The 26,959-nt window shown below is 51.6% G+C and overlaps 1 protein-coding gene across 4 annotated transcripts in view; it reads right to left on the bottom strand.

Moving 5' to 3' along the window:
* ADAMTS14 (ADAM metallopeptidase with thrombospondin type 1 motif 14) overlaps positions 1 to 13,484 on the bottom strand; it is a 39,733-nt gene extending 26,249 nt beyond the window's left edge. For 2 of the 4 annotated variants that reach the window (XM_064464625.1, XM_064464626.1), the window contains exons 1-4: positions 13,009 to 13,484; positions 12,149 to 12,564; positions 4,760 to 4,916; positions 3,348 to 3,544 (exon numbers count right to left, since the gene is read on the bottom strand). In XM_064464625.1, the coding sequence (XP_064320695.1) occupies positions 3,348 to 3,544; positions 4,760 to 4,916; positions 12,149 to 12,564; positions 13,009 to 13,081 (843 nt within the window). In that variant the 5' untranslated portion in view covers positions 13,082 to 13,484. The remainder of the gene's footprint in view (positions 1 to 3,347; positions 3,545 to 4,759; positions 4,917 to 12,148; positions 12,565 to 13,008) is intronic. The other 2 variants (XM_064464628.1, XM_064464629.1) reach the window with 2 other exon arrangements.
* Between the last annotated feature and the right edge of the window lie 13,475 nt (positions 13,485 to 26,959).

Genomic DNA, 26,959 nt, shown 5'->3' with positions numbered 1-26,959 from the left:
GAAGGACTATAATTTGCCCATTATTTTAGACTGGCCTCCCTCCTGAAATGGCACTGAGCTCAGTCAATCAGCCTCTCAAGCAATCCACGCTCTGGCTTGGCCTTTCAGATAATTCCAGGTTAGAAACAAAGCCGGAGGTGTGACTTTTTTCTCTCCTCCGCAGGGTCTCAGTCACGTTCTTTGTCGCTCAGCCCTTGGGAACAATAATTCGGCTGATGTGCCACAGGGGAGGCAGACAAGTCCCAGCCTGGAGAGGACTCTGACTCACGGGGTTTCCCTAGTAACCCAAAACAATGGGAAAACACCAAGTACCTTCGCATCCTCACGGGCGATACCCTACAAAAACCCCAGCAAACGCGTTGATGCCAGGGCCAGGCTTAACAGAGCCCATAGCTTGGCTTGAGGTTCTCCTCTGAGTGGGGCCCAGCCAGCATCAGGGGCAACGGCATGAAGCGCAGAGAAGAAAACCAAGGAGCCCGACTGAATGACAAGAGGCTGAAAAGTAAAGCAGGACACAAAACATTTCCTCTCCTCTTTCCATTACGGAGTGCTGGATCCCCTCCTGGTTCCCAGCCCTCCTCCCACCCTTCAGCCCTCGCACACAGCAGTCGCTGTGGCTGGGGAACGCTAATTTTGCGTTGATAGCATCACAATCCCTGCCGTGGGCAGCAAGCAAGACAGGGGAATGGCTTCCCCCAGCCACATCACCAAATATTCATCCCACGAGCCCAGCGTCAGGGAGAGGGCAGGTTTTGCTAGGGTGGACACGGTGATGCTCGGCTCGGAGTGATGAGGTATGCTCAGATGCGCTTCCTCCAGCGTGCACAGCGAGCGATGGCAAAGGATGTGTTTCCCACTCACTTCAGCCTGACCCAGAACCCCTGTGTAGCCTCCGTGCCAAGAAGGGAGCAGCAGGCTGGGAATGCAGGCTGGGAGCTAGCGGGGAAGGCAGCCTGCAGGGAAGCTCTTAGGTGCACAAAAGGAGCAGTCATCCTCATGTCAGCTTCTCTGGACGGACCCAGCGCTGTTCGATGAAAAGCCTGGCAACCACATTTCTGGCAATGGAATAAGGTTATTTTTCTTAAAAAAAAAAAAAAAAAAAATTCTCCATGACAAATCATTTATCACTGAGCTTCAGCAGACACCAGGTTCCTACTGAAAGGGTCTGTGTCTTGGGGAGAGCCCCAGGACCCTACAGCAGTGCCGCGTTAAGCCGAGCCTGCGCAGCACCAGGAAGGGGTACGCGTCCCACCGCCCCCTCAGCACCCAACAGGGACCCCAGAAAAGGCCAGGGAAGTTCATTACAAACTTCCGAGCTTACTGCCCCTTTTGCTTGGGATGTATCTTGACAGGAAAACTCCTGGAGGCTTTCCCGGCTGGCTGCCATGCAGCATCTCCCCGGCATACTCCAGCCCAGCTCATTAAGTCCTTTCCTCGTTAGAGGGCTGGCCAAGCCTCTCCTCCTTCCCCTTGCCTCTAACTAATGAGATTAGTGTTCAGCTGTGTGGTCCCAGCACGCTCCTCCCCGCCAACCCCCGGCACCCTCCTCTCTCTCCCCTCTGCCATCCAGGCCAGAAAGCATTTTTTTCTGCTGAATCGGGTATTTTAAGGCAATCCGAGCCGGTAAGGAAACGAGGCGGCGCCAAGGGAAGAGGAGGCGGACAGAGGTCATGGCAAAGCTGGAAAGAAAACACACTAAAAACCAGAAAGAAAGAAGGGGGTGGGGAAAGAATGTATAGAAGGAAATAATACTTGGGGGAAGTATTTGTTGCATGCATTATCCTGTTTTTTCTCCCCTCTTTTATTGATGCTGCTTCCCCCCCCCCCGCCCTTTATTTAATTCATTAAAGTCTCCAACACCGCCTTTATTTGAATAGACAGTGGTCCTCCCTTCTCCCAGCACAGCATCCTGCGCATTCACTCCCTGAAAAGTCCTGCCCGCGGGGTAGAAACCATGAAATGCGCCTGAAAACCAACCTTTTGATTAGAGCTGACAATCCCCAGGCGCTCAAACCGTCCTTCCCCCCAGATCGGAAAGGAAAAATGACATCATCTCCGACCCCCGTAACGTGGGAAGAGCCCGGGGTCAGAATGGGAAACCCTGCAGCTCCCCCCTTGCAGAAGGATTTAATAAGCAAAGGGGAGAAACTTTACAAGAGTGAATTTAAGGGACGCTGAGAGCGTCCTACCACGAGTGTCAGGATAACGCACCAGAGAATAAAATGCTTCAATGAAGGCATTTGCTTTTTAAAACCAACATCTCTATTTGGGACTGGCTATGTTATGCTTTGCCTCTAATCCTGCAAATCCTTACCCCTTACGTGGATCATTTCCCCTTCGTTACTGGCAATATGGCTCTGAGCCTGCCTGCCAGGGCAGAAATAATGCCCAAACAAACAAACAAGCAACCGAAAAGCAAAAGCACCTTTATAGCTTGGTTATTCCTGAGCTGATGGTGCCTTTTGAACACTTTCCACGACCATGGAAGAGTACTTAAATAGAAATAAATAAATAGAGGTGAGGATAAAGCATGGAAAACAAAACAAAAATGTGAGAGTGCACAAAAGAAATCTTTGAACACAGACCCTATTTGCAGACATTCAGGTGCTGGGGGAGCAAATCTCCTGCAAGATGACTAGCTGAATAAATATTTATCCTTCCACATCTCTCAGGACTCAGGGAATACATACATTTTTATCTTAAAAAGGAAAGAAAAGTGGTGTAGGGAATCAGCGCGGGCTGCCCCGCACCACTGGGTGAGGAGAGGTGCAGAAGCGGGGCTGCTGTAAAGCTGCTACAAACTCCTTTTCAAACACATCTGACTAATCCTCGAGGTGCACAGGTTTTCCGAGGAACATGAAAAAACTTCTGGAAGTCTATAAAAATCTTCCCCCATCAGAAAATATTATTAAACATAAATAATAAACATCATAATTACAAAATAAATAATAAATGTCATAATTTCGTACTAAATAATCAACAACCATTCTCTTTCCTAGCATTTGCTGAGATTTCGGCCATGAGGAGGAGATGGTCTTGGCCAGGAGAAACAGAAGATGCTCTTGGACTCAGGTGAGAGAGAGTGACGGCAACCAACCCGCTGGACCCTGCTGTTGGCCAGGGGAACATGACGGAGACAAACATAAAAGGGCCCCGCTTTCCATTGCTCCAATTGCCGCAGCTATTAAATGCCCGATCCAGCTGTTCCAGCATAGGAACAGCCTTTCCTGCAGCCGTTTCCCTTCTGCCAACCCATTTTTTTCTAGGATAAACAGATTTGCAGCATCAGAAGAGCAGTAAACCATGGGAGGGGTGGGAGCCGATGGACCCCCAAAGCCAAACCTTACTATGTTCATGAGGGTGAGGACATAGTTCTGGACATGCTCCTTCCCGTGGAAGCGTACAACCGAGTCGTCAACTGCCAGCAAGACCTCGATGTTGTAGTCGTCCTTCCTGGCATGGCGCCTCTTGCGCTCCGTGTCCCCCAGCCGCTCCGTCATCAGCTCCAGGGAGTTGGGGAGATCGCCCACCTGCACGCCGGTCACTGAGCAAAGCACAGGGGGCAGAAAAAGAAACAGCCATTGAGGTGACCTGACACCATGGTGACACTCCAAAAAATATATAAATTAAGCAGGGAAAAAAAAAAAATAGGATATTTAACGCCAACTGGATCGCTGATCCAGCTTGCTCTACGGTGGGGAAATGGCTCTGAACTGGGAGCACCAGCACTGAGAGACATATCTATGCGATTACGGTCCTACATAGTCCGCTGGGTAGTGGTGGGACACCTGGGGAGGTGGTGGATAGCTGGGGAGGACGCATGCGAAGCTGGAGGCTGCTCCTTGAGAGCAGACAGCTGCAGCCAGAGCATCCTCCACCCCATCACCCGGCAGTGCCGTCGCAGCCCTCAGCTGCCATTCCGCTCGCGATGCTACAAGAGCAACGAGCGCGCCCTGGAAAAATTTGCAACTTTTTGTAAAAATCGGGGAGCTGATTACGGTGCCGCAAGAGGTGAATAAACACCGGGGAAAGCTAACGCCTCTGCATGAATATAAATAGGTTTAGGGAGTGCTTTTGCACAACGTTGACCCCACGCTTGTAAACACTTCTGGGTGCGCTGGGCTTTGTGCAGGTGAGAGAGGACGTCAGCCGGCGATTTATGCGCAGAGTGCAGCGCCCAGCTAAGTGATGCTATTAAAAAAGAAAAAGCCACATTTTCTCCTTCAAGGCAAAGAAGAAGGGGAAAAAAAAAAAAAGGACAAGGCACTAAAGGCACTAGAAGAGCAAAATGAATTATGAACGCTGGGAAAAGGAAGGACTTCTACCATCTGTCAAAAAGTCAAATCAACGCCACAGTTCACAACATACAGGTTATTAAAACAAGACTGCGGCACCTACATCTCCAAGCCACAGTCAGCAGCCGGGTCAGACCAAGTCTGGCTCCTCCTGACCTCTTCGCTCATGAGTCCCAACTCTGCTTCCCACCCCAAGGCCAATGTGATCATCCATGGGCCTGATCACACCCACCGAGTCCTCTTTGAGGAAGCGGAAGACTAACTCATATATAACTCATCCAATTCTAACCAAATTTGGATGAATTTCAACGTTCCCAGCAAAAACCCAGCATTTTCTTTCTTTTCTTCTCAATAGGGCGAGATGTGTGAGCCAGAGGGCAAGTGGAAGGAGAAATCCTCCCCCCACAAGAAACGAAAGAGCCATTACCAGTTGCTGGGGATGGCTAGATTCCAGAAGCCCCTACCTTCGGGATGGAGGTCCTGGCGTGGCTTGGCACCGTCCTGCCGGATGGCCGACCGGCGGTACACCACGTGGGCCCTCCCGTGCTCCTCCGTCTCCTGCTGCCCCCTCTCCAGGGGCTCAATGAAGAACTCATTGCTGTCTGTCCGAATCAGGCCAGCCTGGACTCCACAAAGAAACAAAGAAAGGGGAAAGGAAAGTGTGTTTTTATACACACATACGTGTACATACACACTCGATATACTCATTAAAGACTGATGCTGAGCACGCATGAATGCGAGGCGAAAAAGCATCCCACGTAAACTGGGTGCCTTGTTGCTACTCCATGACGCTGGGATGGATTCATTACCCTCTCCATGTATGATGATCCTTAATTTCTCCTGTAGGTGGGGAAAAAAAAGGGGGTGGGGAACCAACCAACCCAAAAAAAACCCCAAACTGGCCACGATTCAAGTAAGTTGAGAACACCTTGCAACGTCTAATATTCTAAGCCTCAGGCAGTTCTGTCCCAGGGCATTCAAGGTGGCATCTGTAATGTTACAGCAGCCTGAAGCACACAAGGGCTGTAACTTGTGGCATCCTCTGCATATTGTAATGCGATCATCATCTGCTATTTGTAAGCATGTTTGAAGGTTTAAAGCCACCAGTTCGGGACAATGTTTGGGACAATTCAAGTTTATATGGCTAGGAAACTCCGTTCCTTCTCATCAGTGATGAGTTTTTCTGCCTAACCCTGCACGTCAGAGGACACAAGCTGCACGGGCTGCCACACCACCTGCATCGTCCCCATCCTCATCCTCACCCCCATCCCCATGGCGCTGGGGAGGAAATCAGCCATTTCACTGATGCTGCTAACTGCAGCGACAGCGCGAAGGAAGGAAAAGAAACCATCGTCTCTGCCCTGTGAAGTGTTTGGGAATTAACGCAAGGGAATCCCTTAAGAAGAGAAGCTGGAAGGCATTACGACTCCACCTACCAAAGAAGGAGAAGATGAATGAGAGGGCAAACATCGCTGGAAATGTTGTCCTGGCGACCAACCTGCTCTTAATTAACACCAAGCTCCCACCAAACCCCCCTTGACATCAGCCTGAGCACTCATACCCTGCAGCACCGCCCGACTCGGACCTCGGGCAGGCAAAAGGATCACCAGGATTTGGCTTCCATCCCACAGGCAGCCCCCCCGCCCAGCCCAGCATTTTTCACAGCTCCCTCCATCGCGCACGCTCCTTCCAGCGCTGCCTGTTGAATAGCTGCCTGGAAAGCACAGGCAGAACATATGGATCTGTTCTTATAGCAAAGCCCTCGACAGCATGTACCTACTGGAGTCCTCATCAGGGCTAGGGTACTGGAAGTGTTTTCATCAAATAAAATAAAAATTTTTATATATATATATATGTATTTTGCACAGAGCAGTACTAAGACGTGAGCTGGGCTCTGTAAACAGCCAGGCAAAGCTGGGGCTCTTCCAAGCCCGCCTGGGTCATTGGATCTTCTTTGCATTCACGTAACGTTGCATTCGTCATGGCATCAGCCAACCTGGCTCTGTTAGACTTCATCAAATTTCCTGCTCCACTTGGGTTTTATTAGCTGCTTAACTCCTCTGGAAAGCAGGTTTTTGGCTGGTTTTGTTTTACCTCCTTCCTGAGGAATCTAAGTACGGACAGTTGTGCTAGGATCAACTTGCTTGATACGTGTACCTCAGGTCCTCCCCCTAGGAGATGTTCAGGTCACCAGGGCAGGACCTCTCCATCCAGGGCTTGTCCCACCACCCCCAGGCAAGGAGGTGACGATCACCACCAGGTTCAACCAAGAGTCTGGAACACCAGGCAAGGTGGTGGTGATGAGGCAGAGATCAAGCCAGGGAGTCAACCCACAGGTCCACAGGTCAGGTCCAGTGACGGTTGGACAAGTCCATGATGACGGAGCAGGTCCAAGCCGTTGCTCTCTATTTTATGATAAGAGAAGGCAGGCACCCGCTGCTTAACACAAAAACAAGTAGCTATGAAGGGCAGAGCGATGGGCATCTGACACGGCATCACAAACATGGTTGGATTTTATACACATGAATTACACTGATGACTTCCCACCAACTAACGTGCTTCCAGCTTGCCCATAGCTAGAATTTTGGGCTGAAGTGGCAGTCCTGCTACCCAAAAGCGCCCGGCACGGTACCCCTGCCAGCATCCTATTTCAGCCCAGTAGCAGCAGAAGCAACCCGTGCCCCAGGAGGAAGTCTGCTGGGACACCGCTACCCCCTCACAGCCCTGCCACGGGGCGCCTCACCCAGGACGAGGCACCCCAAAGCCAGTTAATGGGTTTACGGCGAAAGCCGGGACTTGCTGAGTCAGGCGGCTGGAGGAAAGCCCCGCCGCGCCAGGGCAAGGCTGGATTAAAATATGAAAGAGCCTGGTCCCAAGCCACAGCCCACTCAGGTTTGTGCTGCTCTACAGCTCGTGACTAATTATATATGGCTCAAGAAATAAAGCAGCCCAGACTTTCTTGACCCTGCTTTCTCCCAGAGGCAGGATGCAACACGCTGCTGACTCCAGCCACGAGGACCTGTGTGCACATATGATCGGAGCAGCCTAATAAATGAAACAGAAACCACAGCAGTCACCTTGGCATTCGCAAAAATAAAAAAGCAACCCAAAACCACCATTGCAAGAGGCATGCACGAACCTGCTCAGCCTTAAAAAGGAGCACTTGAGCTGTATTTCAGCATTTTGGGAAGGTTTTAAACATAGGGAGGCAGCAAGAGAGGCCAGAAGCCACCCAGAAAGCCCCAATAAGCTTTCCTTGGGCTCCTGCCAAGAGATCAATCCCATCCTCAATGATCATTTCCCACGTGCTTCCCACCCCCAATTTCATTTGGTTTAATAATGCCAAATCAAATGAAATCTGGCAAGGTGGGACTATCATTACTGATATTTCTAACATGAGATGCTGTCTGCAGCTCTTGGTGAAGGTAATTCTCAAACTAGACAATGGCCCTTTGAAGATAATTCCACTGGAAAGAGGAAAAATACACTTTTTCTTTTTTTAAGGAAAACACCGAACACTTCTGCCAGCTCACAGAGGGTGAAGTCTCTTTTCCAGCTCTCCTGGGTCTCCCCAAGGCTATGCGAGAGAGAGACTGGCCCCGCTGGCGCGGGGACACCCCCCCCAGCACCCGAGTAGGCGATTCCTCCATCACTGCTGGTTAAAAAAGCTCCAACTCCCACAGGAATTCAGGAAATTCTGACACTTCAACACAGCTGAAACGTGGAAAAATTAATAAAGCTGCTCCACTCAGCCAGAGAAGCAAACAGCGCCGAGGAGGGGGAAATCCAGCTGCGTGCATAGTATGTATTTTTCCTAAGCGATTCACACTTAATTTGGACAAAAAGTCCCAGCAAGCCGGGCTGTGTGAACACAGGCCCCGTCGCTAGCCACTTTCATCCAGAGATCGCTCAGCCAGGGCATCGGGGGGATCTGCAGCGGGATGCGTCTGCCCTGCACAGACCTGGACCGCACCGGGCAGCAGCACGGCGCCAGGGCACGGCCCAGGGGCGCTCGCTCACTGGTTTGGTACCTCTCCGTCTGCAAGCTCATCGGCGTTTGCGGGGGGGGAACGCTGAATTAAGCAAGATAATTAACCACTGAGACTTTCACTCCATGTTCTTTACCAGGCACGCCGTCTACTACTGCAAACTCGGGCAAGGTGCTAAGCAGGACGCAGAGAGCGCTTTCCACCAGTGAAGTTGGGGGGAAAATACCACCTTCAGGCACGTTTGTTCCACTTCCATTGAGAGGAACAGACTGAGACATCTAACCCTCCAGGCATTTAAATCAGCACCTTTTCTCTTCCCAAAATTAACCTTACAGTTCAAGAGCTGCAGGGAAGATCCTGGGAGACAAATCCATGCTTTTTACACAGAGGCATCGTTATGGGGCATGTTTCTCTCTTCATTCCCTATTAATTACTGTTCCCGAGGGCTTTTGTGCTCTGCTTATCTGCTGCCACCCATCCAAAGCAGGCCAGGCCGTCAGGGATGGAAAACGCTGGCTCTACAGTTTGCAGCACATTGGCATTTGGTGCAAATAACCCCAGAGAGCAGCGAGGAAAAGACAGCCATGAAAAGCAAACGCAGCGCCCACAGACAATAATCCTTCACCCATCTCTGCAACTGGCAAAGGACGAAGAAGCAAGGCTGACCACGTGCTGCTAAAGACGGCGTGGAAAGATGGGATGCCTTCACTGCAGTGAGATGTATCTGCCGGGGGAGATTTCTGACTAATGCTACTTTACCAGTTAGGAATTTGGTGGCTTGGATCAGCTTTGAAATTATGTTATGGATGACAGCATCTTCCCACCCTGGGACGAGACACCCTTGCAGAGAAAAAAAAAAAAAGGCTGGATTTTCACGCGTGGATGCCTGCAGCAAATAACAGCTGTGGAAGGTGCCATGGGTTTGGCGTCTGTGAAAAAATAAAATCAGCTCACTTCCGTGGCTAAATATGGACTTCGGAAAGACTTCATGTGTACTCTGTTTCAAGAACTGGGGTTTTTTTTCCTTCAGTATTTGTAATCTCAGTCTCCACTTATACACAGCGTGATCTCTTTGTGTACACAGCCTTCATCCGCAGCATCCCAGAACAATTCCTCTGACCAGAAACGAGCGGCCAAGCGCAGTCCTGTGCCTCCCACACACGCTATGCTGGGATGCAAAAGCCGCAATCCCCTTTGGAAGCTCGTGGATAACTTCCAGAAAAAGTCCACAGCGATTCCAGGGAACATGCGTATCAAAGAGCAACAAAGCTACCGACAACCGGTGCGCCCCGCGTGAAGTTAGCCCCTGTCTAGCATGATGTCAACGACGGTCCCCACCACGTACATCCCTCGCAGATGCTCTGCTGCTTCTCTGCCGGGTCATGCTGGAGGTACAGCATGGGCATAAATACCGTCCTCCCATCCCCGCCTGTCACCGCGTTTCGGTTCTGTTTCTAGCTCCATTTGCTAAACCAAGCTCTTTTCACTGCTTTTTTGGGGTCCTTTTGGTCTCACAACTCCTCCAAAGCGGATGGACCCTGAGCAGATAGAAGCCGTCAGACTAACTTAAGCCAGAGGACCATACAGCAATATACAGCAGCCAAAAAACCCATGAAAGAGAGAAACCAACTGCTACGTTGGCGGTGTCACAAAATCATCTTCATCAGGTGCAGAGCAGAGCCCCTGCTCAGGCTCTGTCCTCCTGACCTCCTCCCCCAGCCTGCAATCGCCACATGTGCTTCGCCGGATGATGGGAAATTGCTGCTTGAGGCCAGGGCATTTATTTGTTGGCCACGGAGCAATAAATGCATTGCAGGAAGATTTTAAAGAAAAAAAAAAAAGTCATTTTTTTCTCCCTCCCCTTGAGCTGCTGCAGCTCTACATGAAGAAATAAACCATCTGCGAGAACGCATCAGCAACCACGATGCTAACACCGTGTCCCTGGACAGCTTCGGAAACGGGGGCGCACCAAAACCACCCTGCAGAAGCCCCCAGCGTTTGCAGACCACCGAAGCCCCGTGCATCAGCACAACGCGTCTCGGCTAATCCCGCCCCGCAAAGCTCCCGCAGAGCTGGCCTCATCGGGGGTTAATGAAGGTAAAGAGGGATGAAGCAAGCGCCCTGAGCTGCTGATCCTGGGGGAAGAGCCACTTTTTCCTTTACATGAGCTTAAAAGAGCAGGCTTGGGTGTACCACGGATGGCAAGACAGGCATGGCTGCGTAAATCCACACGCAAAAGCAACCTGCAGTACAAGCTACACCCTAAACCAGCATCGCTGCTACCACCTGCGGCCAGGGATGGCTGGAACACGGGCAAAAGCAATAATGACAGCCCCTGCCTGAGAAGGCGTGCAAGGGGCTGAGATGGGAGAGCCTGGGGCTAAGCCTAGAACAGCCTGGAAAAGTTAAACTAAAGCCTACTTGAGATGGACCCTAACAGTAGAGTGGGCTCCGGGAAAAAGAAACGCCCCAACGCCGTCCTCGCTGCTTCCCGGCCGCGGCGGGACGCGGACTCAGCTGCCGACTGCTTCCAGCATCCCTGAGCTCGCAATGCCGACGGGAATTATATCTGCAGCGCAACCTGCACGCTCAAAAATCAGGTTTTCGTTCCAGATGCAGCACTACTAGTTGCTTGCTGGAGCTATAGGAAACACTTTTAAACCTTTCACGCCTGCCCAAATTCGCCAGCCCCAGCACAATCCATGTCACGGAGAAATTTCTGCAATTTCAGTTTCATCCAATTCCAAAAAAGATGCTTCAAAAGGTGTAGATTATGTGCTAAAATTGTTGGCAGAAAAAATATAAACTACTATATGTAAGCACAGTACGTATTTCTAGCTGTGCTGCTCTATCATTTCTGCTTGCACAGTAACACCAGGCGCTATATAAAAAGAAAGGAATGCCAAATTGTTTGTGCTAGCAGCCAAATTTGGCTAAGGAACTCCCAGAATAAAACAACCGAAAAAAGAAATATATTTTAAAAAAAAGCAAAATAAGACATTTATTCCAACCCAGGAGTAACCTAAGTGGTACCAGGGGAAAACAGCAAACGCTGGCACCTAAAACAGGAATTAAATTAGCTTAAAGGAAATTCGAAGGGCAGTGGGCCCAAGGTATAAAAAAAAATATTATGAAATTCCTCAAGAGTATCAAAGGTAGGAAACCCACGGGCAGACCAGACGCCGGGGATGAGGAGGTAACAGAGCCATTTAAGTAATTTGAGCGCTGTGGCAGTAAGTTGCCGATGCTGAACTGTGCTCACCCTGCACTAAGCAAGCCAAAAGGCTCTGAGCACGTCAGCTATCAGAAGGAAAAAAGAGGTCCTCCCCCATAAAGATGCTTAGCGGGAGTAAGGCCGCACGCTAACAGCGATTTCGGGAGACGCTTGAGCTCACTCAGCCTCATTTAAGAGGTGGGAGATGCGGAGAAAAAGTTCCTGAAGCAGTCCCGTGGCGGTGAGTGAAGACGGAGCAGCATCACGGGCAGCGTGGGTACCCGTCCCAGAGGCAGGGCAGGGCCCGCGGGCGTAACAGCTTCTGACATGGCCTCTGGGCAGGACCTGGGCTGCTCAGGCACGGGACAGGCAATTTTTTCAACCCCTTTAAATAAATATAGCTACATTAGTGCATATATAGCAGAAGAACAGAGCGCTCGCACGGGCAGTACCCTGCCCTGCTTACGCCGCAAGCCACGTGAGGAAAGGGAACCCGCCGCAGCCAGCCGGTCAAGGGCAACGTACGGTGCAGCCACCTAACGCATCACCACAAAATCAGGTTTCAGGACGCTGACGATCCACCTCTTAGAAGAAAATCGCACCGAAACACAAGCATGGCTCACAAACTGCCCCACTGGCCTCGAGCTTACCAGTCCATCGCAGTTGCTGATGGCCACGGCGGCGCCGGGCATGCCGGAGATGTCACCGGTGAAAAGGCACCGCTGCTGGAGTGGTTCCCGGAAAAGCACCTCAAAATCCTCCTGCCATTCAGCCACGGTGCCCGGTGGCACCAGCCGCCGGTTGGGCCTCAGCCGGAGGTGTAGCTCCTTCCCGAAAACCGTGACGTTGAAGTAGAGCAAGCGGCCGCCGGCCCCGTGGTGCTGGGGGGATTCATCCAGGGGGCTGCGGGGGACGCGGCGGCGGGGCGGGCGCGGGGGACAGGCAGCTTTGCCAATCCCCGCCGCCGCGTCGCCGGACACCACGTGCGAGAGGAAGCGACCCCGGCAATCGGCGCTGAAGGGGACGATCACACCATACTCGCTGAGTTTGCCGGACAGGAGCAGCTCTGCGAGAGAAGACAGAAAGAGCTTGGCGACGACGGGCACGGCACCGGAGCATCCCGCTCACGCGTCGGGATGTCGGTGGCCAACCCAACTTGGGGAGCCCATTGGCCAACCCTGCTTGGAACGCGAGAAGCCTAAAAACTGCTTTTCTCTCCCGACGCGGCTCAACTTTGTAGTTTTAACCAGGCGCGTCAAACGTAGCAGAATAAACTCGGGCTGACGTGCCCCTCGCACGCCAAGCACGCCAACTATTTCTCACCCAGCCTCCATCTCCCCCAGTTTCCCATTGAAACCGACACCCCCCCCCCACCCCTCCCTCCGCCGGCAGCCCTCTCGCTTCTCCCCATCCTCCGGGGTGCAAGCCACCTGTCAAAACAACCCCCCTCGACCCCCGGGACCCCCCCCCCCGCCCGCCGCCGCCTCCCCCCCGGGGGAAGGGGCCGTACCTGGGGCGCTGCCGGCGGCCAGGCAGCCGTGCAAGGGGACGAGGCAGGAGAGCACCAGCCGCAGATAATCCATTTGGGGCCGGCGGCGCGGCGCGGCGGGCTGCGGGGCGGGCGGGCTGCGGGGCGGGCGGCGCCCGGTGCCCGCCTCCCCCCGCCGCCGCCGCCGCCGCCGCTCCCGCCGCCGCCGCCGCCTCCGGGGGGCCGGGAGCCGCCGTCCTGCGCCCCCACGGCCCCCGAGCGCGGCGTGGGGCGGGCCGGGGGCAGGGTCTCGGCGAAGGGGTGGGCGTTTGGGGGATTTTTTAATTATTTTCCTTAATTTCTTCTTAAATTTTTTCCCTTTACTTTTTCTTACATCTATAAAAAAATAAAGTTCTCGGGTTGCCTTTACATTTTTCTTTTCTTGGATTTAAAAAAAAAAAAAACAACCCAAACCTTTTCGGACAGCCAGGGCCGGCCTGCCAGCCCTCCCACTCCCCAGCCTCTACCCCCGTCTCCCACCCTGCCCTGCCCCCCGCCCCCACCGCAGCCTCCTCCTCTGCCCCTCCCTGCTTCTCCCCCCAGTCTCCACCCAGTCTCCCCCCACACCTCCCTGCTTCTCCCCCCAGCCTCCCCCCGCACCCCCCTGCTTCTCCCCCCAGCCTCCCCCCGCACCCCCCGCTTCTCCCCCCAGCCTCCACCCCGTCTCCCCCCGCACCCCCCTGCTTCTCCCCCCAGCCTCCACCCCCAGACTCCCCCCAGCCTCCACCCCCAGCCTCCCCCCGCACCCCCCTGCTTCTCCCCCCAGCCTCCACCCCGTCTCTCCCGACACCCCCCTGCTTCTCCCCCCAGCCTCCACCCCCAGTCTCCCCCCGCACCCCCCTGCTTCTCCCCCCAGCCTCCACCCGCTTCTCCCCCCAGCCTCCTCCCTGCCTCCCCCCCACTCGCCTCCAGCCCTGCCCGAACAAAGGCGAGAGGCTCCCGGAGCCGGAGCCCCCCTGCTCTGCCCATTCCCTCCCTGCCCTGGGGTTCTCCCCAAAACCCAGCCCAGGCCCCAGGCTGGAGCCGGACCTCGCAGGGAGGAGCTCCGTAGGGAGAGCCAAATCTGCTCCCAGCACTTAAAACAGCTGCTGCCTCTTGAGGTGTAGGTAAACATCCTGTTTAGAAACATCTGGGATGACTTTCTTTCCTCCTCCTCTCTGTTTGTAGGAAGAGATATGATGGGAGAAGGCGCTCGCATGAGATCAGCGCTTTGTTTCTGGGTGCCGTGTTGCCAGCTTCCTAAGGATCACCACCACCTGGGTTTTCCAAAGGGCATCACCAAAGCTTTGCTGCTGGGAGCCACACAGTTCAGCATGTGCCATGCTTCATCAGGCTTCTCGCTACCACCCTTACGAGGGGCAGATAAATTAGGTAGTCCCCTAAAAATTAAATAAAATTCCAACAAATCCAACACCGCAGTAAAGGGGCTTCTGTCATCGCTTATTTTCATTGCAGAAGACACCAACCGCATGAAACTTAAAGCCCAGGGCACAGGATGGGTGGCCACCAGAGCCCTCTAGAGCAGGGCCTCTTGGCATCTCTTATCCAAACCTCACCTCTGTCAACGCAGAGCAACGTGCCTGCTCATACTGCTTGCATTTGCTACGTCCAGCTATATTTTTTCTTCTAAATCTCATTCTGGACAGGACTCTAAGGCCAGCTCCAGGGAGGGGACTGCGCAGCGGCACCGGTAATACCAGTTGTGCTGGTTGTGCATGGATTATACTTACCAGGGGCCTGGGGGGCAGGTGATGCAAACCCTGTCCTAAGAGGTAATCCCTGCCTTGAAGACCTTGTCGTCTAAGCCGCCGCAGCAGCCAGAGCGCGGTGGGAAAGGCGAGCAGAGAAAAGAACGTGCCAGGCTGCAAACTTCACATTGGCTTTACTGTTAGGGTTATTAATTTTGGATCTCCTTGGTAGGACCTCAATTGGAGCTTTGCTCCCAGCCCAGCAGTGTTGCTAGGACCACCATTTGAGAAAAGCTACCTTTGGAAAGCCCTGCTTCCCTCCACTGTGGATGTGGGTGGGCAGTGGGGCCAGAGGAAGGATCCACACGTGGGGACAGGGACCCCCTTGGAGGTGGTCCTGCTGCGGCCTTTTCCGGTGACGCGCCAAGGGAAGCGGTACTCCAGTGCTCTCCAGTCGTGTTATGCAGAATGGATGCTGCCAAAGCATCGCTCTGGAGCTGCGATGAGGTGAAGAGCCCTGCTTTCTAGCTGGGTGCTTGGGTTGGGTTTTGGGGAGAGGAGGGGAGACTGAAGCCTTGGGAATCAAAATCCAACCAAAAAACCCCAGTAGGTAAAGCCACAAGATACCTCTGGAAAAAGAAATTAATAAGCTTACTTCAACTAGAATTGGAAGAGAATTTCAAGTTGGAAGAATAGATTTTATTTCCCAAATTAAGTCTTTGCATGCTTCTGTTGCACGGTGCAATACATAATTAAACACAAGAAGTGATATGTAAGAGATTCTTTGCATTTAAGATAGAAAAAGAATTTGCGCTCGAAGCATTTTAGGTGATTTAGGCAGATATGCACCCATTAGAACATTAAAGCTGGAACAAGCCCTAATTATGACTAAATAGTTTTATGCCGAAACACGTAATAAAGAACATATTTTACTTGTGAAGAACGGCTCCACAAAACACCATTTAATTACTTTTCTGCAGAGGCAGAAACTATTTCTTCATCTATGAACTCATCCAGTCCCTCTAGACCGTTAACACTTCCCTAGCGTTACCAAACCGTTGGCTTCAGCAATGTAAATCCGGCTGAACGATGATGGCCATGGACTGACATGCAACTACCCACTGCTGAAGGTAATAAAAAGATGGGACAGGGTGCTGATCCCGTAGCCTGCTACGCACGGTGGGAGCAAAACCCTTACCTGGATCTCAGGAGCTCCGAGATGCTGAGATATTAATTTGTCACCCTTGCAGTGGCATCAGCCCTACCCGTTGGCCTTACTAAAATGATCAACCACTGCAAGTGGCTTTTTTTGTGTTATATACAGCAATACACCATCATTTAAAAACAAAAAGCTTCTTTCCTGCCAGCTTCCTCCCAATTCCCAGCATAAAGATGGGAAGAGTGAAAAAGCAAGGCAAATACGGGATGTTTCTTGCTGGGAAAGCTAAATCAAGGTCTGTAATACTTTAATTATTTTATTTTAAATTACTAACGGAGAGGAGAGACAGTGACTGCGTCACAGCATCGCCCCAAGCTGGGCAGGAGGAGACCCCGGGTGTCTCACGTGCCCCAGAGGGGACTTGGCCAAGGCGGCAGGGCAGGTACCCAGACATCCCAGCTTCTTTTCCCCACCAGCATGTTCACTCTTGCCCCACAACAGCCCCGCAACATCCCGTTTCAGCTGCAGCAACCCCTGGCCCCTCTGCCCTCCGTTTTGTCCTTTTCTTTCCCTTGCTGCTTGTCTATTCCCTCCTGCATCCTTCCCCTTTGCTTTGGCCCCTCTATTCTCCTCTTTGACTCCTAGCTTCACCTTTCCCCTCCCGGCCTTTAACTCTGCCCGACCCTTCTCCTTGACTTTAGGCTTAACCTTTTCCTTTCCAATTTTGAGTTCACATGGAGCCTTTTCCTGTTTTCCCCTCCTCGAATGCTGTTTTATCTCAAGTCCCGGTTTCTTTCAACCATAATACACTTTGTAAGTCTGCTTTCTGATTCCTGGGGAGATGCAGTGTGACCAAGCTCTGCCCATCCCAGCCGGGTACCACTTAGACCCAGAGCTCCAGCGATGTGCCCCAATTACGGGGTGATCCTTTCCTGCTGGCAGTAGATGCAGCTATAGGCCTTCGAGTGCAATTAATCCTGAATTTGAGGGCTAGGAAAACCTTTTTGCCAGGCTGGAAGGATTTCTTAAAAGAAAATACTTAATTGGGTCTATTTTTTGTGTCTTTATCGGCACTCGTCGTTTTGCTCAGCCATGCAAGCCTCCTGGAGGGGAGGGCATTAGGTCTAATAAAATCACAGCAATCTCCACCAATTACCTAAACTGGCTTTTCTACCCATAGTATCATGAGTTCAGGAGCCTGGAGCTCAGGATCTACAGAAGCAAGATGTAAAGGCTATATTTCCAGCCATCAGTCACCATATTTCTTCTTCCCAGAGCTTTAAAGCCTCACAATGGGCTGATTTCTGGCAAGAAGTGGTAAAAGTGGGAGAAAAAAAATGAAAATAAGGGGAAAAAGCATTTCTCCAGCCAGTTGTTTCAGTCTCTGTTTTTAAAAAAGGATGCAAGAAGCAGGCAGGAGCCCCGGGAGAGATGGATTAGCATCCTGGGAGAGATGGACTAGCATCGTGGGCACAGGTAAAATGGGCAGAGGGGACGGCTAGGTTTTTTACCCAACGCCTATGCCCATCCTGGGTGCAACAGACATCCGTACACAGAGAAGGGCAAAGGTCTGCAGTAGTGCTTGCTGACTGGGGAGATATCCAAAACCCCTCGGTGCAGGGACCCGGAGCCTCTGCAGGGAGCACAATCCCACCCACCCCCCACTCCCCAAACTAGAGGGACTGAAGCAAAAGCGCCAGCAGGCTGTGGGTGAGCGAGCATGACCTCATCCCTCAGACACGCAGAGCCGCCGTGAGATTAAACCAGAAAATAGTTACTGCTGCAGCGCCGGTGGCAGAAGGGGAGCCTCACTATTCGGAGAGAAAAGCCCCCCCCGAGTATCTTCCTCTCCCTCTCTAAAGCACCCGCCCCAGCCAAAGCAGGGAAAGACATCCCTTTTCCAGGATTTCATCTCTTTCCAGGGGAATTTTTTAGGAGTGCTGCTAGAAGACCACCAAGGAGGGTCACAAAGATGCCATGCTCATCCCGAAGAGGAGGAGAAGCACAAGCCCTGCTCTTGAAGGCAGAGGGCTGACAGGCACATCATGTGGTCTCCGGCTGCCCCGAGGCAGGATCATTCCTAGCAGATCTCTCCCTAATCCACACTGTAAGACCTCCAAAGATGGAGGGAACCTCCACAAGCCCCCAGGACTTTTCTTTTTTCCCACCATGTCTTGCTTTTCTTATATTGGAAAGTTTTTCCTTCTGTTTAATCTAAATGTTCTTGCAGCTGCTTATACCCAGGAGGTTTGGTGCCATTTACTTGGATTTTCTTGCCTTTCCTACGGCCCTTTCCCTACATGAAGATAGCTGCCATGCCCCTCCGTAGCCTTCTCTGATCTCCTCTGACCTCTCCCTATTCAGGCCAGCGCTTTCCCTAGCTGTGATGCTGAGCTCGTGGTGCACCCTGAATAAAATCCAATTAGCCATCCTAATCCTCCACAAAGGTCGGGGGATACGACTTAAAGGCTTCTGGGCTTTTCCTCTAGAAGTGCAAAAGAAAAGCCATGCCCATCTGCCTTGCACACCCCTGGCTCCCTTGCACACAAGCACCCACAACACCCACGCACAAACTCAGAGCTGCAAGCTTTGCTCAGGGAAAACACTAACGCAAATATACACGTCTCATACATAGAATCATGGAATCACAGAATCATTAAGGTTGGAAAAGACCCTTAAGATCATCGAGTCCAACCGCTAACCTGTCACTGCCCAGGCCACCACTAAACCATAGCCTCAAGCACCACGTCTACCCTTCTTTTAAATACCCCCAGGGATGGAGACTCCACCACCTCCCCGGGCAGCCTGTGCCGATGCCTGACAGCCCTTTTGGTGAAGTTTTTCCTAATCTCCAACCTAAACCTCCCCTGGCGCAGCTTGAGGCCGTTTCCTCTCGTCCTATCGCTTGTTACCTGGGAGCAGAGACCGACCCCCCCCTCCTCCAGCCCCTCTCAGGCAGCTGCAGAGAGCGAGAAGGGCTCCCCTCAGCCCCCCCTTCTCCAGGCTAAACCCCCCCAGCCCCCCCAGCCGCCCCCCAGCACACTTGTGCTCCAGACCCTGCCCCAGCCCCGCTGCCCTGCTCTGGACACGCTCCAGCCCCTCAAGGCCCTTCTTGTCCCGAGGGGCCCAAACCTGAGCCCAGCATTCGAGGTGGGGCCTCCCCAGTGCCGAGCACAGGGGCCCCATCCCTGCCCGGCTCCTGCTGGCCACACCAGGGCTGACACAAGCCCGGGGGCTGGTGGCCTCCTTGGCCACCTGGGCACTGCTGGCTCATGTTCATCCTGCTACCGAACTCCTCCCACTAACATACCGAAGATGATGGATGCTATTACAAAACCAAGGGGCAATGGCAGCAACTGGCAATGTTCTTCCACAAAGCCCCAAACATGCAGGCATCATCACAATTTTTTATGGTGAGACTTAGCTGCAGGTGGAAAACCAAGTTCTTCATATGGATTTAGCACTAGGAAGCAAGTAGCACATGCTGCTGTGGATTTTTGGGAGGACTCAAGCTCCCAGTGCCTTTTTCTAAGACCCAGAAGGGAGAGCCAGGTCTAGGGTGGCTGGGCCAGCTGGGATGGGAGACCATGGTGAACTCCCACAGTGCAAGGTCCTGCTCTCTTCCCATCATCAACCACGCTGCAGCCCATGTCTCCAAAGGTCTCTTTACTTCCTTGGCACAGCCAGCATCCCTCAAACATGTGCCATGGGGCCATTCCCCGGCAGTCAATGACCCCTGGAAGCAACTGGCCAGCCAACGCAAGAGCAAGTTATTGCAGAAAGATGGGGACAATGCATGAAGAACAGCAGCGAGAACTCCCCAGAGAGCGACAAATTCCCATACAAATGCACACCCTGCACCAAGATGGGGATGGAGCCCAAACCCAACCAGGGCGTGCATCCTCCTGATGGCACCTGGGCGGTGTTGTGCTGGATCAGAGCCCTGCACCCAGCCCGATCCGAGGAGAAGCACCTCCCACTATTTCCACCTAACCACATCACACTGCGCCTCCGAGCATCTCTGCGCTTCTCCCGCGAGCCAGGCTCAGGCTCATCCCTGAAGCGCATCTTCTTGCTGAGCACTAGATTACAGCTGTATCTCCAAATTCCCGCAAGATATTAGCCTTGGCAACTTGCAGGGACAAACCTGGGAGGTTTTTAGGGGCTAGGAGTCCCCCCTCACCCCCCTGTCCACCCGGGGATGAACAGGCAAGCTTGGGAGATGAAACCGTAAAGCTGAAAAACGAATAAATGAGCCAGAAAGTGGAAGTCAACGCCAGCCTCGGCTGATGGGAGATGCTGAACTGCAAGTTAAGGGATGGTGAAACAAGGTCAGCGAGATTTATAATGACAGCCTTGGACAGCTTCTAGCTCCTACCATCAGCGGCGAAGGCTTGGAAAAGGAGAGGGAAAAAGTTGCTCTCCTTCTAGGAACCACGCTGCAAGGCTTGCGGAGAAAGCTCTGCCGGCGCGGCTGGGTCTGGCCGATGGGAAAGCAAAAAATAAACCCCCCAAAACCTCGTTTTCCAGTTGTAATGCAACACAGCGCCCGGCTGCAGCAGATGTTGAACTCTGGGTCAGCGGGACCGCAGAGGAGTTCAGGCGTTCGGCACCACCTCAGTTTAAACAAGCCAGCAGCCCAGACGCCTGGGTGAGGGGCTCCCCACCATGATGGGAGGAAACCTATTTAACCACTCCTTCCCAAAAACACAGTACCTACATAGAGGCTTAAAGCTGCCTGATCACTGCGGCGTCCAAGAGAAATATATACACCGTTATCCTTGGGACCCAGGCGGCTGTGAAAGCCTCTCCACGCCAGCGAGCGGCCACGGCTCGGACCACCCGGGGGGCAGGATGCTGACCCCAGCATCGCCCTCATCCCACCAGCATCGCTTCGTCTCTGGGGAAACGAGCTGTCCCTGCCCAAACATGCCCCCACGCCACAGGGCTGGATGGTGGGAGACATCTACCCCTGCCTGCCCTCTTAGCATCCCCAGCCCCTTCCCTTCCTTACAGCAACCTTTTTCCTGTCAAGGCCCAGCACTCACTGGGTTAGCCTTGCCCAGCATCCCTCCAGATGCACCTCCCCCTCTCTACACATTGACCGTCTTATTAATTTTTAATCACACTCCTGCTAAAATTAAGCTTACTGGTGTGTAAAACCCAAATCTTCCCCCCGCCCCCAAGCCAGCCATTAAGCATTTCCCAGTCCCCCAGGGCCTCGCTCATCCCCTTGGCTGATGGTTATCATTCCGGCACAACCCCTGGCCGCCAGCAAGCACCTTCGAGTGAATCTCATTGAGCCCTGTCTCTTCTTTCAGCACTTACAGCTCGAGCTGCGGAAAATTAATTTTTCATTGTGTGGGGCCAGAAGCACCCTGAGGTGGTGGAGGGCCAGAAAACAGCTTTGGTTTTTTTTTCCCCCCTGCAATATTCATGGGTCAAACATGAGAAAGAGAGGAGGAAAGTAATTTCAAGCCTGGGGACCACGGTTTGTACACACTTTGCTGCAAGAAAAGAGCCAAGCCTGATGCTTTGCATGATGCCCTCAATTTTTGAGGCGTCAGAAAATCTCCCTTTGCTGCCTGCAGGGATGCTTCCCCTCAGTGCAGGACAGCGTTTGCATTGCTCCTCTGGATTTAGCCAAAAGTCCCCCTTCTCTGCAGCATCCCCTTTCAGCCCATGATTTATTTCTGCCTCCACAGCACACCCCAGACCTGCCGCTCCGCGCCCCAAAACGATGGAGGGCTTGGCCCCGAAACAAGCCATTCTCAGGGGTCTGATGGGGCTGGGAGGGAGAGAATGGGGGGGAAAGGAAAGTTTATGGTGCTCGGAGGTCTGGTATTGTGCCTATATGGCTTTTATTTTTAGTTTTCCAAGCTCTGGCTCTGCAAAAGCATCTTAATTACTATTCTTCAGCTATAAAATGAAACACAGATGCCGTCTCTTTGCAGAGGTCCAACCGTTTCGTCGAGGGGTTCTATGAGAGAGGTACATCATAGAAAGAAAAACATGGAAATTATTATTATTATTATTTTATGTCAGAGCTATTTGTGGTGGCCCCATGCCAGCACGTGCCTCCCTAGCATCACTTTTGCCTGGGCCCACTGACAGCTCCCCTGAGCTCTGCCTCCTCCCGTGCACCCTCCCCTGCTGCAGTAAATAGAAATTATATCACCCCCAGCCCCAAAACATGCTTTATTTTCACTAACAATTAGGGAATACTCCCAAGCTGGTAGCTAGAAAGCTGATGTCCGTGGGACAAGGGTGCATCTGACATATTATATTAAGCAGAATTGCCACAGCTGGGTAGAGAAAATAGGAAAGGGGGGGTGGTGGTGGTTGGTTTTGTTTGTTGTTTTTGTTTTGTTGGCTTTTATTATTTAAAAGCGCAGCCCTGAAGCCCCTGATAGCTGCGGTGATTATCTGGGGCTGCGGCAGGTTTCCCCTTGCAGCCCCACGTGCCAGTGGAATATTGGCTCCTCAGCATATTTTCCCCTTTCGATGTATAAAAAAACCATAAAGACATGTGAAGTTAAGCTTCCAAGGATTTCTACTCACCCACAAGAAGAGGGAGAAAAAAAAAAATCCCTGGCTGAGGTAAGAGGAGCTCCATTCCTTTCACCTCTGTTAAGCCCAAAGAGGGGTCCCTTTGCCAGGGCCCCCATCTGATGGAAAGATGCAGAAAAGGAGAATCTGGCAGGGAACAGCTGTATTTGTGCATATTTTTGAGTCAAAAAATCAGCCTATCAATAATCGTAACAAAACAGAGGGGATCCCGCAGGCTGTCTTATTCGGGTGGAGTTTCACAGCCAGGCAAGGGAGCTGGGATGCGGTCCCTGGACACCTTTTCACCCCGCCATGCAGTGGATTGATGTATTCATTTATTGCACATATTTATTATATGTATTATTAATCTGCCAGAAAATAGTTTCTGGCAGAAAGCTTGGGTTTCTATGGAGGGATGCAGCTGATCTAAGGGTGCGCATGGATGAACATGGTGTAAATCTCCACTAAACTACTGCTCACGAGAAACAAGCTCCACCCAAAGGCGAAGGCTGAGCAGTGAGAAAGCACGTCTGTGCCCGTTGCACAGCACCGATGCCCTTGCACGTGCAGGGAATTAGGGTGTACCTCCACTTACGAGGCAGCTTTTGACCCTGAACTTCCCACAGACCAAGTCCCAGGGTTTTTATTCAGTACCATAAAGGCTTTCCTCTTTCCTTTTTTTTTTTTTTTAATAAATAAACGGTACGTCAGCATACACCGAACCCTCAGGGACAGGAAGGCAAATAGAAGAATTAATAAGTACAAGCTTATCCTTTTAAAAAATAATCTCATTAGCCAGTAGCAGAGCACAGTTACAAAAACTGCCGTTGCCACGTTACTCCCACGCTGCCGCCAGAAGGAAGGGGAAAAAAAATAATAATAAAATCACTCACTACTTTTATGACAACAGAGCTGGACTCCCAAACTGGCCAAAAAAACCCTCTTTGATGATAATCCAGGGTATTCTGGCATGCAGGAGCAAGTGCCTCTGCTTCGCTCTGTGCTCAAGGCTTCCCAAGCAGTGTGAGAAGCACAGGCTGTGCTGCCCTGCAGGCAGAAACTGGGGGGCTGCTGGTGCCCCCAGCTTTGGCTTCCAGCTCCCAGGGAGGGTGTAAGGCAGGTCCCACCTGGGGGCAATGTACCCTCACTCAAGCACAGGTGCCCTTAAGGCTGTAAGTCCCAGCTCTGCAGGGAGGGAGGCACAGATGGGGATGCAGCACCCTGACCTCTCTGGGAAAACGATGCGGTCCAGCCTGGCGCATGTGGGCAAGGCTGTGCCAGCACGGCAGCTTTTAAATTCACTTCTACAGCAATATTTACATATAAATATATATAAATTTTTTTTTTTCTCTGGCACAGACAAAGAGCTCACTAGCACTATTTATTAAGGCAGTTGTGGTCCCCTTTTCAAAAGCCTCCATCCCCACAGCTCATCTCTTTCAGGCTCCATCAGGGCTGTTGCCACAAAGAATATTTTCAATGCCACAAAAAACTTTTTCCATAGACAGAATAATGGTGGGTATTTTTTTGGTTTTGTTTTTGTTTGGGTTTTTTTTTAACACAATTTAAAGAGTTTCCTTGACCTACCCCAGCCTGTGTGTACAAACGTGGGTACCACGGGCAGGACGCTGGGTGATTTCGGGGGGGGGTGTGGTGGCTTCTCCCCTCTCCTCACCACAACACGGAGCTTTAGGGAGCCCAGACATCACATCCCCAAAGCCAGCGTGGCTCCCATGGCTGCAGAGTTGGCTCTTTCCCATTTTCCCAGGAGCCTGCAGGTTTGGGAAAAAGGGCTTGTAAATAAAACAAAGCCAAAACAATGAGTGATGATACCCAGAGCTGTAGGGATGCCCTGTGTCCCCCCATAGAACTGAGATGCAGACCCAGGATGAACACTGAGCTCTTACACCAGCCGCTGTGTGGATGGATGCTATGCCATCGGGCTGGTATAGCGGAAAACCAGCCAGGGATCTGTGTTTCCTGCTCCAAAATCAGTCCCTTAGGCCTGCTGGATGGGATTCAAGTATTTACTTATCTGGCCCAAAATAACCTCAGATCTCCTTGGCTGTGTTCCTGTGCTCAAAGACCTGAAGAAGATGGGGAGAGCAGAGAAATAGGAGTATAATGCAGTTAACCGAGGGTCAGAAACCTGCAGAAAACCAGTTTTTAGGAAAATCAATACAATCAATCCATGAGTGCTTCCTCCATGGGCTTTCCTCAGCCGAGCAAAGCTGGCTCTGGAAAAAAAAGGGTAAATAGGAGTCAGGAGTAATAAAGAGGTGAAACAAATAAAAACTTGAAATAAATAAAGGCTTGTTTCGCTCCCTTACCCTCATGTTAAGTGATTTGCAGTGAAAAGGTCAGCTAGCAGGCGCAGCCGATGGAAAACAGTGGGGTTTTTCAAATATAAAAACACCCTTTAAGGTTTGGGGTTTTTTTGTAAGTGTTTTTGACGGCAGAACCCCTTGCTCATGCCTCCCTGGGTTGAAATGCTGCTCCTGGCAGGGATATACCCCAGTGAGGCTGGAGGCCAGCTCATTAACCCCATCTTACTAATAGCTGCTTTTAAAATATATCCTTATTTTCTATATATTATGTAGAATACATATTCTATATAAGCATTATTATAGAGAACATCTATTACACATTACCTTATATAGAATACTTACAGAATGTGCATTTTATATTATTGTATGATTATATATTACATATAATAAAATCTATGTAATATATACACAGTATAACATAGAATATATGCTATATATAGGGAAGGTTTAGGTTGGATATTAGGAACAATGTCTTTACTGAAGGAGGGGTCAGGCCCTGGCACAGGCTGCCCAGAGAGGTGGGGGACTCACCAGCCCTGGGGGGGTTCAAAGGACGTGCAGACGTGGCACTTGGGGACATGGTTTAGGAGGCCTGGGGGTGTTGGGTTGGCGGTTGGACTTGATGATCCCAGAGGTCTCTTCCAGCCTTAATGATTCTGTGATTCTATATACCACATACTACATATAGTATAGATAACAATGTATAGTGCACATTCTATAGCCATTCTATATTATATATGTATTATATATACCCGTTTGCTTTGTGTCGGGCCGAATGCTTCCGGAGTTGCCCGTCTTTCCTTTGGAACGGCGGCTCCAGCAGGCAGGGCTGAGCGGCAGGGCTGGGGCAAGCGCGGCGCCGGCACCCCTGGTGATCCCACGAGCCTTTTGCCACCGGCAAGCGGCAAAACCATAGCTCGGAGGGGACATGCTGAGCCTACGGAGGATGCTGAGGGTAGGAAAGTCCTGCAGGTCAGGATGGAGATGCACAGGCCAATATCACAGCAGAGGTCGATGGTGCAACCACGGCTGGTTGGAACGATGGGAAGAAGTGAAACCATGACCTGCATTTGCAGGAAATCAATGTACTGCAGCGATCAGGATGGGAGAATTGATGTGGCCCAGGTCACCCAGCACCTTTGAGGATGCTGTGCCCCATCTCCCAGCCATTCCCCCCTATATTGCGAGCCCCTCAGGCTCCTCCCTGCCTTGTAATAACATCTTCAGCTGAAACAAACTCCCCCCAAAACCCATTCAGAGCTGGGTTTAACTTATTATCTGGTGAGGGAGCTGGGATTCTGCCTTCCCCCCCTGGGGAAAAGAAGAAACAAACACAGCAAGGCTGATTTTTCACATGCAAACATACTCCCATCCCTGAGGCTTTTTTTTTTTTTTCTGGGCAATTGCTTTTGCCCCACGTTGGAAATCACTTGTTAGGAGGGTGGGAAAGTGGAAAGAAGCCTTTGAGTCCCCCGGTCCAGGTGATGCAAAGCTCCAGCCTTCATTACCAAGATGAAAGGGGCTGGGATTTCCTAAGCAATTAAAAACCCTGCCTAATTAAGCCAGGGCTATTAGGCAGGACTTCCAAAGGCTGCTGCCAGGGGCAGGAGAATGCTCTGCAGCCTGGCTGAAAGCAAAGGAGCCTACAGGTATTTTCTTTAGTAAGGCAGAATAAATGGAGACGTACTGTACTGCAAAGACAGCGAGCATGTGCTCCGTTAACAGAAAAAGAGGAAAAAAATAGCATCAACAGCCTTTTGCAAATAGCTAAGTCAACTGGCATCAGCAGCAAATTATCCAAACACTGAAATACCCAGCGAGGGACAAAATATTCATCCAGGTATTTCTGCATTTTTAAAAAAAAATTAAAAAAGTAAAACCAAAATGCATGGTTAAGTCAAAAAGAAGGAGGGACCGTGTGGGACCTGGGGCTCTCACAGCTGCAGCAGGAGCCATCCCAATGTTTAAGAAAGAGCATCCCTTTCTATTTAAAAATTATATTTTTCTTTCCACCCTCCACTTTTGAATTTCTGCTGCCTGCGCCTCCCGCCACTGGCAGCAGATGAAAGCAGCTGCTGGGAGAGAGGGAGTGCGTGCTGCTGCTTTTGTGCTCCCCATCCTATTTTATCATCCCTCCGTCTGGACTCCCACCCATACCAGTGACTTCCCCATCGCCCCCTTGGACACCAGGCTCCTCTCCCCCTCACTGC

The sequence above is a fragment of the Phalacrocorax carbo genome, chromosome 13 (genome assembly GCF_963921805.1).
Source record: "Phalacrocorax carbo chromosome 13, bPhaCar2.1, whole genome shotgun sequence".
Taxonomy (NCBI): Eukaryota; Metazoa; Chordata; class Aves; order Suliformes; family Phalacrocoracidae; genus Phalacrocorax; species Phalacrocorax carbo.
This window is presented reverse-complemented; position numbering and strand designations above follow the sequence as displayed.